At 37.0% G+C, this 13,599-nt stretch overlaps 1 protein-coding gene across 1 annotated transcript in view; it reads right to left on the bottom strand.

The window, feature by feature from the left end:
- Positions 1 to 461: 461 nt before the first annotated feature.
- Positions 462 to 13,599, bottom strand: part of SENP2 (SUMO specific peptidase 2) — a 31,671-nt gene continuing 18,533 nt past the window's right edge. The window contains exons 11-17 of the mRNA XM_007195269.2: positions 12,250 to 12,426; positions 10,570 to 10,701; positions 8,918 to 9,121; positions 7,798 to 7,877; positions 5,606 to 5,690; positions 3,287 to 3,382; positions 462 to 1,754 (exon numbers count right to left, since the gene is read on the bottom strand). Of these exons, the coding sequence (XP_007195331.1) occupies positions 1,692 to 1,754; positions 3,287 to 3,382; positions 5,606 to 5,690; positions 7,798 to 7,877; positions 8,918 to 9,121; positions 10,570 to 10,701; positions 12,250 to 12,426 (837 nt within the window). The 3' untranslated portion in view covers positions 462 to 1,691. The remainder of the gene's footprint in view (positions 1,755 to 3,286; positions 3,383 to 5,605; positions 5,691 to 7,797; positions 7,878 to 8,917; positions 9,122 to 10,569; positions 10,702 to 12,249; positions 12,427 to 13,599) is intronic.

Raw genomic sequence — 13,599 nt, 5'->3', positions numbered from 1 at the left:
GTTAAGAATCCGCCTGCCAATGCAGGGGACACGAGTTCGAGCCCTGGTCCAGGAAGATCCCACATGCTGTGGAGCAACTAAGCCCGTGCGCCACAACTACTGAGCCTGCGCTCTAGAGCCTGCGAGCCACAACTACCGAGCCCATGTGCCACAGTTACTGAAGCCTGCGTGCCTAGAGCCCACACACTGCAACGAAGAACAGCCCCTGCTCGCCGCAACAAAGCCCACACACAGCAACGAAGACCCAATGCAGCCAAAATTAAATAAATAAATTAAAAAAAAAAAAAAAAAAAAGAGTATGCCTCTGCGACCAGAAGCCAGGGCCTCCAGGTGGCAGACATGTTGATTCATAGCTAACAGATGCCCAGTTTTTCTGGTTTGACCTCTTACTTTTGTGAACAAGGAGAAGTGTGGGAGGTTTAAGTAGGGAAAGGGTTAGAAATCAGCATATACTTTTCAGGTTCTGCCAGACAACCTTTTATTACATCAGAAAAGCAACACTAGGCACTAGATCTTGCAAAATATGTTCTGACCAACTCTAAACTTTCTGAAATTAAATATGCGTAACCACTGTAAGGTTTTTAATGAACAAAACAGTTAAATACAAATTTCATAGGCAAAATAGACTACTGTATAACTGGCAACCTCAGAGCCAAGTACTAAATTTTCTTGCACAGATTTCAGTGGCGGTGGAATGGGGAAATGTAAATACTAATGAGTACAAAACTTAATTTTGGCTTTATATATAGAAAAAAAACTTTGAGGAAAATAGCTTTAAACTGAATAGTATCTTTTGAAATAAACAGCTCAGGCCAGCCCTTACATATCTGAGGCTTATACTCAACCAGATCTGGGATGAAAATGAAGATTTAGGGTTTACAGTGACTTCAAATCCAGTTTCAAGAGTAGCCAAGTCACCTCATTTCCAGAAAGGGAAGTCTCTTTAGGATGACCACGACACTCTTCTGAAGACACTTGGATAGCCAGAGTTCCTTGGCCACAGTTCCACTTTTCCACGACACCATGCCAATGCTGTAGTGTGGAACTTCCTCTGAAAGGCAACCAGAGCCCTACACCACAGTGCTTCTCCTGGCATTTTCAAGCCTCAAAAGAAAGAAGACCTCCTGCTTCAAGTCAGCAGTTACTGCTCCAGCTAGAGAAGTTAATTAACCCTTCCTTCCCCCACTGCTTTCCCTCCTGATCTTCAGCAGGGAGTGGCAGCTTAACATTCCTTTCAGAAATAAATAGTTCAAATGAGAAATTTAGAGTTAACTTTAAAAGAGCAGCAGAAAACAGCCACTGCCCATTATGTTTGCAAATGAGTGAGTGAATGAATACACGTGAACAAACACACAGAAAAAACAAATCATAGAATAAATTCTGCATTTTCCACATTCATAGGGAAAAAAAAAAATCTTAAAAAAAGTATTAATTAGCGTTTGTTCTTGTGTGGGTTGACAGTCCAGGGCTCTGAGCAGGCATGGCCTTATAAACAGGGTTGCAAGCAGCCCTCCACACACCAAGTCAGGACTAGGGTGCAGAGAGGGGCCTTCATGCACTTCTAACAGCTCAGTACCTGTGAGAGAACAGAGGTGATGCAAGGACTTTTTAACCCACAATGCATGAGGTATATGGAAACGTCCATCCGTGAAAGAACCACCAGCAGCGGGAGGGACTGCGGCAGGGCGTTCTCACAGCAACTGCTGATGAAGGATTTCCCACACCATCTTCTTCCGGAACAGAGGCATCTGGTGCTGCAGAGAATCCACAAGTAACACATACATCACACATGAAAGTGCCCAGCGTCAACAACCTTTAGTTGTAGCATGTAAATAAAGTAGGATGTCAATGTCCTTTGTGTAAGCCTTGACTTTTCCGCATCATGGTACAGACTTACAAAGCCATAAAAAAAGGAGGTTATTTGTATTATTATATGTATCATAAGCATTTTTACGTGTTAAGGAAAATCAAAGCAGGATGCAGAATTATACAATAGAGTCCAACAACAACTTCATAACAAAAACGTGTACCAAAAAGGGAAATAGCTAAGTGGTGGCACAAAAAGTAACTTTTCTACTCATCTGTATTTCAAAACATTCTAAAATGAACATATTCTGCTTTCTTATGAGAAAAACATGAAGTCTATTTAAAAAAAGAAAAAAACAAACCTGCAAATTACTCTGCTATACCAAATGTTGTCCACGGCCAATTCTGTTCAAATAGCAACTTCCCCCCTTCAAATCTCATGTCATTAGGTTCAGAGAATAAATAACTCCTTCTTTAGAAGCATCAAAGAATTAGATGCTTTTCTTTTTTTTTTTCTTTTTTTTTTTTTAGATGCTTTTCTTAATATATTATTCTGCTTTAACTGATAATCACTACATGGTCCAATTTTCAAAGCAACAACATGCAAGACAAATCCAAAACCACCTGTAACTCTTTTTGATGAAATCAGATACCCTTGAGGTACTCCTGGAGTTTCCTTATAAATAGTTGGATATACCATTTTACTATAAACTAGTGTGAAGAGGCCTAAAAAGTCTTAACACATGGATTCATAAATTATTTTAAATAGCTCAAAACATGTAGTAAAAAATTACTTATTTATTCTTAGTAAAACTGCTGAAGCTAACCAATTGTATTAATTCAGCACGGGAGCCCTAGTTAGTTCATGTTGTTCAAAAGCTTAGAATGGGGTTATTATTAGTCCTACTATTCAATATGTACAATTTGGTAGCTATCAAAATGAGGTCTGTTAAAGCAAACTATTTTTTAAAGGAGGTTGTCCTTGGTTGTAAAAAGACTGAGAATCCACTATTACAAACATAAATACTCAAGAGTTCCCAACATATTTGAATTTCCACTCAAATGCAGAGCTATGGAGAACCAAAAATAATCAGAACAGAAAGGAAAATCAGGATTCATAGTTACATCTCAGACCTGCAGCTTAAGTTCTCACAAGGCCTGATTTCCCCATGCTGTTACATATTCTGCTCTGCCTCCTTCTTTGGCTAAAAGTATTAGAAATACTCAAGAACCAGTGAACACTGGAGTTCGGAGATATGCAAATTGCCCCACTGGTCACCAAAGACTAGGATAAACGTGAGAGCAGATACAGTGACAAACCCTGATACTAGCAAGAGTAGGGCTATGGCCAAGGTTTACAGCAATAATAGTAGCACAGCTACCATTATTAAGAGCTTAATGTGTGCCAGGCACTGGTAACATGCTCTGAGTTTATCTTGTTTAGTAACAAGTAAATGGATGAGGTGGGGTCTCCACTCACCTGAGTAAATGTGATAGGTTTGTCCCTAGAGATATAATCTGCATATTTACAAGTAAACATTCCACAATCACTCCCATTCAACTGTTGAGGAATCTCCTAAAATTACAAAAAAAAAAGAAAGGAAGGGGTGAAATTTCATCAAATACAAACTCCTTTGACTTTTTCTAAATATTACTGTGGATAAACAATATTATAAAGGTAAATGTTAAATCTGGTATTACACAAATACACACACACACAAACACAATTAGTCTTTATGTGGCATAAAAACCCAACCCATGACATGGGAGTATGTGAGCCTCATGGAAAATGTTTTTTAGAAGGAAAGAGAAAAGCAAAGTGAGAGTTCCATCTCTCAGCTCTCATATAAACCAAATTGAAAGAAGGTTTATTACCAGGAACAGGAATTCTAGTCAGAATTGTTTCAGAGGCATTCATAAATTTTGAAAAGGGCTAAGTGTGGTTCAATCAGAAATATGCTTACAGTACAACTAACCTATTTCCATACTGCAGAGTCTGACTTGTCTTCCCTAGCCGGAAAACTAAGACTACTGCCTTGGACCCCCACAGCTGCAAGCAGGAGAAAGAAAAAAGCCTCTTTATAGGGTTTAACCAGTTAGGAAATCTTGCCATGATGTTTAGTTCTGTCCTGAAAAAAAAAAACCACTACTGCTTGCAAGCAGCACTTAAAGGCACCATAAACCAAAGGCAGTGGATTCAAAGCCCAGGTGAAGTAAACTCACACATTCCCCAAGCCCGTGTCGCACTAATCTTGGCCAGCCCTTTACACACTTTGGCTGTCAGTTATAAGGGCAATAAGAGTATAAGAGAGTCTAATTCCACTGCTGGAAAACACACTAGATGATAACTCAATTTTTATTCAAAAAAATACACATGATTATTGTAAAAAGGAAAAGATTGAAAATGCACACCACCCATACATATGGTAGGTACCTCAAACTTCTCTCCTGAGCCCAGCATCTCTCACAGAGTGGAGAGAACTATGGACTCCACCACACAAATGAAGAGAATTTGTCTTCTTTATTACATTTCCCATTCCCGAACACAGTTACTCATCCTAACAAACTCTTCTTTTATCTGTGCTTTCCTCAGGAAATTTCAACACTTACTCTTCTAATTATTCAACTTAGAAATGAAAATGCTTTTGGATAAAGATAGTCAGCCATTATATAGAGGTTAGGGCTAAAATTGAACTCATGTAGCTTACTTTAAAAAGGAGCCATGAGGGGACTTCCCTAGCGGTCCAGTGGCAAAGACTCCACGCTCCCAATGCAGGGGGCATGGGTTCAAACCCTGGTCCGGGAACTAGATCCCACATGCTGCAACTAAGAGTTCACATGCTACAACGAAAGATCCCACTTGCCGCAACTAAAGATCCAGCACGCGGCAATAAAGATCCCACATGCCGCAACTAAGACCCGACACTGCCCAATAAATAAATATTTTTTTAAAAAAGAAAAGGAGCCATTAGGACTAAAAGACGTATGCATTTTTAAATTAATTAATTTTTGGCTGCGTTGGGTCTTTGTTTCTGCAAGCAGGCTTTCTCTAGCTGCAACGAGCGGGGCTACTCTTCGTTGCAGTGCGCAGCCTTCTCATTGTGGTGGCTTCTCTTGTTGTGGAGCACAGGCTCCAGGCACCCGGGCTTCGGTAATTGTGGCGCACGAGCTCAGTAGTTGTGGCTCACAGGTTCTAGAGCACAGGCTCAGTAGTTGTGGTGCACGGGCTTAGTTGCTCCGCGGCATGTGGGATCTTCCCAGACCAGGGCTCGAACCTGTGTTCCCTGCACTGGCAGGAGGATTCTTAACCACTGCGCCACTAAGGAAGTCCCAGATGTATGCATTTTTAAACCCTGAATGAGATTCAAATCTGGCACGATCCAAAGCACATTCACAAATAGCACACCTGACTGTTGAGGACTCACAGCATCGAACCCTTAAGATATAAATATACAAATTTCTCAGATAAGTTTTGAACAGGAGCTTTAAAATTTCCATTAATGCCAACCAAGAAAAGTAGCTGGCTTGAATTTACTGTGTTGTGTTTTTTTCTCAATTTTTTGAGACGTGCAGATATTTAACATTTATAGTTTAAGAAACAAGATAAAGGCTTAAAAGCAAACAACTTGGTTAAATGAACTTCTGAAGACTTAGAAGTGATCATTCTAAAGATGTACACCTCAGGAGAATGCATGCCTAAGGATGAGTGAGTAAGGGGAGGAAGGAAGCCAAGTCTAAATAATATGCTACTGACAGGAAACGCAACAAAGTATTTGAAATACAGATGATCACCACTTACATGTGGCTTCATGCTGTAGTGGGTCCACTCTAAAACATTCAGGTCAATATTTCTTTTGGTCTTACTTTCATCCTGTAAATACTGACTGAAAAAACAGCAAAGAAGGAATATATTGATGAATCCCTGTGGAGACTTAGCATTATGACTACAAAGACATTGTGATGTTTAATAGACCTGCCATTCTCAAATCCATCTCTGTTAGATTTTTAAAAATATGATTGTTTTTGGCTTTTTACATTTTATTTTGTGTTGTTTCTGATTACAAAAATTATATATGGTTACATTTTAAAAATTAAAACATAAAATGTAAAATGCAAAAGACCCCATAATAACCACTCTAGAAATATTTACTATTAACAGTTTGCTGTTTGCTATTCTAGTTCTCTACTCCACCCCATTTTAAAACACACATTTTATTCTATTTTAAAAAAGTACTTCATTCTATAACTTGCTTTTTCTCACTTAAAAATAGATATAAAACAAGACATCTGGCCTGGAGTCTTAAAAAGAAAAAGGCACTGCCATGGAAAACAAAAAAAAATGTAGGAGACTATTCTAAACTAAAGGAGACTAAAGAGACATTACTTACATGCATGAACCCTGACTGACTTCCTAGATTAGGAAAAAAAGCTATAAAAGATACCTGATGATATCAGAACATGAATCATATATTACACATTAGTGGTTGCCAATTTTCTTAAGTGTGATAATGGCATTGTGGTTATGTAAGAGAATTTCCTCATTCCTAAGTGATATATACTTAAGTATTGAGAGTGATTTAATTTTATCCAAATCTCCAGAGGGTTATCAAATTTAACACAGGCATCTCAGTTCTCACCCTAACCTGCATAAAAGGTAAACCAGTGCTATGCTAGGGCATGCGCTCTCAACGGGAGCAGCAATGTCACCACCAGAGAGGTGAAAACCGGTTCTTAGAAGGCAAAAATCTTAGATATTTCAATGGTTTGTAGCCCTCTAAAGCTCAACCCAACAAACAAAAAAAGTCTCTTCCCTAATACTATTTTCTCTTGTCATGGAGAAATTAAATTAAAAAAAAATTTGGAGTGGGGAGGTGATAATGAAAAAAATTGAGAAAAGTTGGACTAGGGGCATCAGGAAAGGGAGGGGGCCTCAGATACCCAAAGAAGCTGAACTCTTCATATATTAAAAAAGAGAGAGAGAGAGGGAAAAAAAAGTATGAATGTTATAAAAGTATGGTTTTTTGGTATCCTATTATAAGCAACAGACAAAATTTTGCTATATGATTCCAATGAAAACATTCATAAGTATGTGATTATATGTATGTGTATGTGCACACGTATGTATGTATGCACATTTTACATACATCTTAAGCAGAAAAGACTAGAAGGAAACAACTGCTTTATAAACATTTTGGTGTATCTTATGATTTTTAAAAATTTCTTCTCAAAAAAAAAAAATTTCTTCTCTATATTTTTTATTCAAGATAAACACCCATAAATAAAAAGGATCTTTTACACTAAAACAACATCAAAGAAGAACTGAATTATTGTTAACTTTTCTTCACATCATTCAACAAGAGTTCCCTACTAAAGTATCCTTATTAAAATTATCCAAGTATCCTTACTAAAATTAAAAACTGGAACCTGCATTTGCTTCCAGTGAGCATAAGGGTTTCAAAATAGACTTGTTTCACTGATTTGCTTCCTCTCTGTGAAATTCTTGTCATCACTTTACATAGCTAATAGATGGCTATGCTTTAAAGGCAGGTTTCTAGCAATTACTATTAAAACAGTTGCCTACAAACCATGTTTTAACTTAAAAATTACCTCCAGGTTCTATGAGATAAACCGAACCATCATGGAAAGCACAGAGACATCAGTGAGTGGGTTTAAGAATTGAGAGAACTAATGTATCAATCCCAGAGAAATCTAATTCAAATCACGGGATTCTGATCAAATATATTTTACATTATGACATATGACAGACTTCTTTTCAATGATGCTATTAAATAAGATTTCTCAGTTAAGATCAGATTTTGGGGTTATTTTTAGACAAAAAGATGGATTCAGGTCAAGTTGTGAACAACTAGGACCTAGGAAGATAGCTCTCACTACACATTAGACTACCATCCACCAGAGGATGGAAAGAAGAAAGACCACTTAACAAAGGGCACACTGAGGCAACACTGAAGTTTTTAAGCCTTTACTTACAGAAGAATCTCACAGATCCTGTGGCCCTTTTGTCCCATAGAATCCAGATATTTAAGACACTTTTTTCTTAGGTCTATCACCTATAATGGAAAAATGCAACATCCAGAAACAACCATCACAAAAATGAGAATTTTATTTCTAAAAAGATAAGCATTTAAAAAAATATCAATATATGTACCAACATGAATGGATTTCTAAGACACATTTTTCATAAAACATCACAGATGATATGAGCTCCATGTCTATAAAATTATATTTTTCTATTCCTAGAGAAAGGCATAGAAACTTATTCCTTAAAACATTAGTGGTCCTCTCAGAGTGATGAGATTTTTTTTTTTTGCCTTTTTCTTTATACCTTTACTTTACTACAATAAACCTGTTATCATCTTATAAACAAAAGTAATGAAATAACCCACGTGTATTAAAATTCTTTCCTACTAAAAATCAAAGCTCCTCCACTACACAGACTGTCTTGTAGCTTTCTAAGTTGTTCAACTCAAGAACTAAGAAGGGACTCTGCAGAGTATGCCTTTAACATATACTACGGGACTCTCACTAGACAGAAGAGTCACCTTCATTTCCAGCACACTTCATTTTATTGTGCTTTGCAGACACTGCATTTTTCACAAATTGAAGGTCTGTGGCAACCCTGCATTAAGCAAGTCTATCAGCGTCATTTTTCTAACAGTGTTTGCTCACTTCATGTCTGTGTGTCATAGCTTGGTAATTCTTCACATTTCAAACTTTTTCATTATTACTATACTTGTTATGGTGCTCTGTGATCAGTGACCGTTGATGCTACTATTGCGAAAAGATTACAGCTCACTGAAGGCTCAGATGATGGTTAGCATAAAAAGTAGTTAGCAATAAAGTATTTTTAAATTAAGGTACATAGATTGTTTTTTAGATATAGTGTTACTGCAGACTTAATAGACTACAGTGTAGTGTAAACATAACTTTTATATGCACTGGGAAACCAAGAAATTGATGTCACTCTCTTTATTGTGATATTTGCTTTACAGCGGTGGTCTGTAACTGAACCTGCAATATCTCTGAGGTATGCCTGCATTTAACAGAACAGTCATTATCCAAACTCCAACAATTAAACCTCTCGACTTACCACCAGGCTCCAATGTACCTTACGATGAATAGGCACCAGAATAAGTTCCTGTTCAAAGAGATTGACCCCTTTGGTCCATCTTTTCACTGCCTGGTAACCCCCAGACTTTAATTTCGGATAGAAGAAAGTACTGAATGCATAAAGTGCTGGATACCCTTGTTTTTTATTTCTTTCCATCAGGAGATTCATGTAAAAATTAATGACCTGTAATACGAAGAGAGTAAATGTTGGAATATGGCAAGTATATTATCAATACTAGATTTCTACCTAACTGAATTAGGATGAATTAGAAAATAAGCTGAGGGAAGGGAAGGTACTAAGGAAGGGGATAAAAGGGCTGTCTATGACAGAAGATGGAAAACAAAAAATGATCAGTGCAGGGACTTCCCTGGTGGCACAGTGGTTAAGAATCCCCCTGCCAATGCAGGGGACACGGTTCGATCCCTGGTCCGGGAAGATCCCATATACCGCGGAGCAAATTAGCCTGTGTGCCACAACTACTGAGCCTGCATGCCACAACTACTGAAGCCCACGCACCTAGAGCCCGTGCTCCGCAACAAGAGAAGCCACCGCAGTGAGAAGCCTGCGCACCGCGACAAAGAGTGGCCCCCGCTCACCGCAACTAGAGAAAGCCCGCTCGCAGCAACGAAGACCCAAAGCAGCCAAAAATAAAATAAATAAAATAAAATAAATTTATTTAAAAAAAATGATCAGTGCAAAATGGGAGGGATTAAGAAGGAATGAGACTGTACTTTTGAGGCATATGAGTAGGAGAGACAAGAAAGAACTCAAGGAGAAAGTCTGCAACAATGAAAATGTATATGTAATTATATCACACACAAAATATGCAAAAATATTAACTGGAAGTGAATTTTACTATATATAAATTACACCTCAATTAAAAAAAATTAAATGGAAGGAAATACACCAAAACATTAGTATTTTGTTTATTTTTGAGTTGTGCCACTTTCGAACGATGTTTTTCCTTCACTTCTCCTGTATTTTCTAAATTTTCTATAATAAACGTATTACATTTATAAGTGAAACAGAAACATTCTAATTTTACAAGAATGTGTTTATATGTCACTAGTTATAGCGGGGAGGAAGGAAGGCAAAAGGAGAAAATGCAGGGGCTGAGCAGCTGGGTAAAGAACCAACTGGGAAATTGGCAAGAACCAAGAGCTAGCTTTAGCTAAATACATAAGGATACAAGATGACAATTAGGCAAATTTTACAGTTATCACTCAAATGAAATAAAGAAAAAAATCACATAGTGTACATACAGTGATCAATATATTCCTTTATTATTGAAATAATAAAATGGCTCCTATAAGAATTCATCGAAAATAAAGTATCACTTGCTTGCTTCCTTCCATTTATCACTTGCACCCAGGATTTATAAAAATCTCACTGAAGACTAGTAAATGCAGTGGTGGATGAAATAAAGCACAAATGGAGAAGAGGGAAACATTGCTCGTTAAAGGCAGCAAACAATCAGAATTAATCATCTTTTTAAGGTTTAAGATGTTTTTGTTTTAGATAAACTAAAGTTGCTTTACCAGCCCCTTTTAATTGTGTAGAAACCACTATGGTTACAGACAGAAAATGGTTAAGCATAATGAGAGTCAAAGGGGGAAAAAAAGACAACTTACTTCATCATTGAGCCAGTGATAGTTCTTCAAGGTCTGGATATCTCCTCGAGTGATTCTTAATTTGAAAGCACTACTTAGGATCTCATCCTGTGGGCCATGGCCTAGAGCATTACTGATTTCCTTTTCCATGTCCTGAATTACAAAGTCCAGAGGTTGCGACTTTAATATGGAACCACTATCAGATACTGAAAGTCTGAGATGGAAAAAAGCTTTTCATCTCTGTAATACCTGACCCTTAAGAAAAATATACCATCAAAGACCTACTAAATTGAAGTAGGAAAAGATTTCAATTTAGGAGCACAAAGCAATCTTACTACTAATGGTTATAAAAAATGCTAGTTCAATTATTAGCTTCTGAAAACAATAATTTGGTAATAATATTTAAAGTATACTCTCAATTATCCCACTACTATGTGGGATACATGAGCCAAACAAACATGTACCAGATGCTTGAAGCACACAATTAATCCCTGCTTGTGGGGAAAGTATTATCACCATTTTATAGAAGAAGTAAAGCTCAGAGAATTTTGGTTACATGCTCAAAGTTATATAATGATTAAAAGGCAGAGCCAAGATTTGAACCCAGGAGTGTCTAACTCCTTAGCCTTTGCTCCTTTCACAATACTATAAAAGCATTTTCATACTTTCCTTATCTACCTCCTGAACTTTTATTTTAAAACATCAAAGTAATAAAATTAGGACATCAAAGAGATCATTCTATCCACTTTTGACATGAAGAGAGTAAGCAGAAACTAGAAAACTAGGCAGCAGTCTAGCAACTGAGTCCTTATTGAATAGATGGCATCATTCTAAAGAATTACAAAGAGAAATGCATATTTAAGCTATAAGCCTGAATCTATAAACCAATAGAATTTATTTCATCCAAATATTTTCAATACTGCTCCCCCCCACTATACACAATTTTGCTATTTTATGGATCGCTCTCTCTCCACCTGTATGCCCAACATATAGTAAGTGCTCAATAAATATTCACTGAATAGTACTGACTACCACAACAATGGAGAAGGAGTCAAGATGTGGGCTCACCTTTAAAATGAGAATTTTTAACTACCTTCATTTCCTTGTTTTCTATAAGTCTTTACTTATAGAAATGTTTCAAATACAATAATCATTGAAAGGGACATTTTAGTGAACCATAATCGCTTAACAAAAACCTCAATGAAGAGGAGTTCCCTGGCAGTCCAGTGGTTGGGACTTGGCGCTTTCACTGCCGGGGCCTGGGTTCGATCCCTGGTTGGGGAACTGGGATCCCACAGGCCGTGCATCTCGGCCAAAAATAAACAAATAAAATAAAATGTTTAAAAAAAAAAAAAACGAACAACTGCAATGAACTCCTTCCTAATGTCAAACCCATACAGTGTAACTCAAAATATTTTAAGTTTAGAAAAAGAATCTACAAAGAACCCATTATATTCCAAGATATGTGACAATTCTGTCTACTCACATTTGCTGAAATTAATCTAATCCCTTAGGCCACTTTCACAGATCACTAATGATCAGTGTAGCCAGTGACTGAACAGCCCTTGGGCCTGATTTCCTTCATATATACATTCCCCAGCCTGGAGAAACTCTTCAAAACAAAACATTCACTCAAGTCTTAAATAACTGAGGTTATTTAAAAACATGCCCCTTATTCTGATCAACACAAGAAAACAATACCTCTGTAAGTTCAAGAAGATCATCTGTCTTTTTAACCCTCTCTTTGCTTGAGCAAGTTTTTTCTTTTGTCTCAAGTATTGACATCTTCCTCCTGAGTAAGCCATTGCTTCCACTGCCCAGGCGGAGTCGGGCTGACACTTCTTCAGATAAGTCAGGTTCCAGCTGGAGTCCCCTCCTCTGATCAAAAAAGTTCCCATATTCTACTGACATGTTTGATACTTGCACATATAAACATATGTAACACATGAAATATAAAACAGCACCATTATCTTGAAAGAAAAGAGAATTAGTAAATCCCCAAATGAGTAAAGTAGATTAAGCATATCTGCCTGTCCCTGGAAGAGGGAACAAAAATTGTTCAAGACCTAAGGCTCACAACAGGACACCTCAATTATAAACCATGAAACAGAACATTCGTTTTCCCTGGAGGTAGCAAGAAAAGTATTTTCAGTTCTCTTATTTCAATTAAAAATAATACAGTTAAAAGACATTTTGAAAAGCTTTAAAAAAGCAAAAAATATGACCCATAATCCCACCACTCAAAATAAACCACTTCTATCCTTATACCAAGTAAACTTGTTCTACTTCATCCTTTTAAAAAAGTAATTATATATTATAGAAAAATGCACAAAACATTAATGTGCCACTTAAGTTTTGTAATATTAACACCTATGTAACCACCATTCAGGTCAATAAACAGAATTTTGCCAGCATCCCAGAAACTCTGATAAGAATCTTTCCTTACCATGACCCTACGGAACTGTTAATACTGAACTTAAGTCATCTGCTAGGCAAACTTATCTAAAATTAGGAAATTTATTTAGAAATAGAGCATTGGACTAGAACGACACTCTCAACACACGTAGCCAGTGCTCTTTACTCTAGCTAACTGCCAGGTATACTGGTCCTAGGAAACCAGTAGCTGCTGGCCCTTCCACATGGTCCCAGATTGCAATGCCTTCAGGTTCAGCCAGGATAGAAGCAGGATGTAGTCTTTAGCCAGGTAACAAATACATTAGAGAAGGGAACAATCTAAGACTTAGGACTTAAGATCATGACTTAAGACTATGACTTAGCCTTAAGATTAGTTCTTATGAAGATATCAAATGGGAAAAGAGAATCTTGATCAGACTGATACTTAACACAAAGCAGTTCCCTAAACTTTGGTTATTTCTATTACCTAAAATATGAAATAATCTAAAACTTCAAGTTTGCATTTAATTTAGGAATATAATTCTTTTGGATATGGAGTGCTTAGTAAAACACTTTGCCACTATTATTTAAAATGTTGGTATTGCTACGGAGATCACTGGGACACTTCTTATTCTGATACTTATATAGAAAATGTAA

Source organism: Balaenoptera acutorostrata, chromosome 4 (genome assembly GCF_949987535.1).
Source record: "Balaenoptera acutorostrata chromosome 4, mBalAcu1.1, whole genome shotgun sequence".
NCBI classification, from domain to species: domain Eukaryota; kingdom Metazoa; phylum Chordata; class Mammalia; order Artiodactyla; family Balaenopteridae; genus Balaenoptera; species Balaenoptera acutorostrata.
This window is presented reverse-complemented; position numbering and strand designations above follow the sequence as displayed.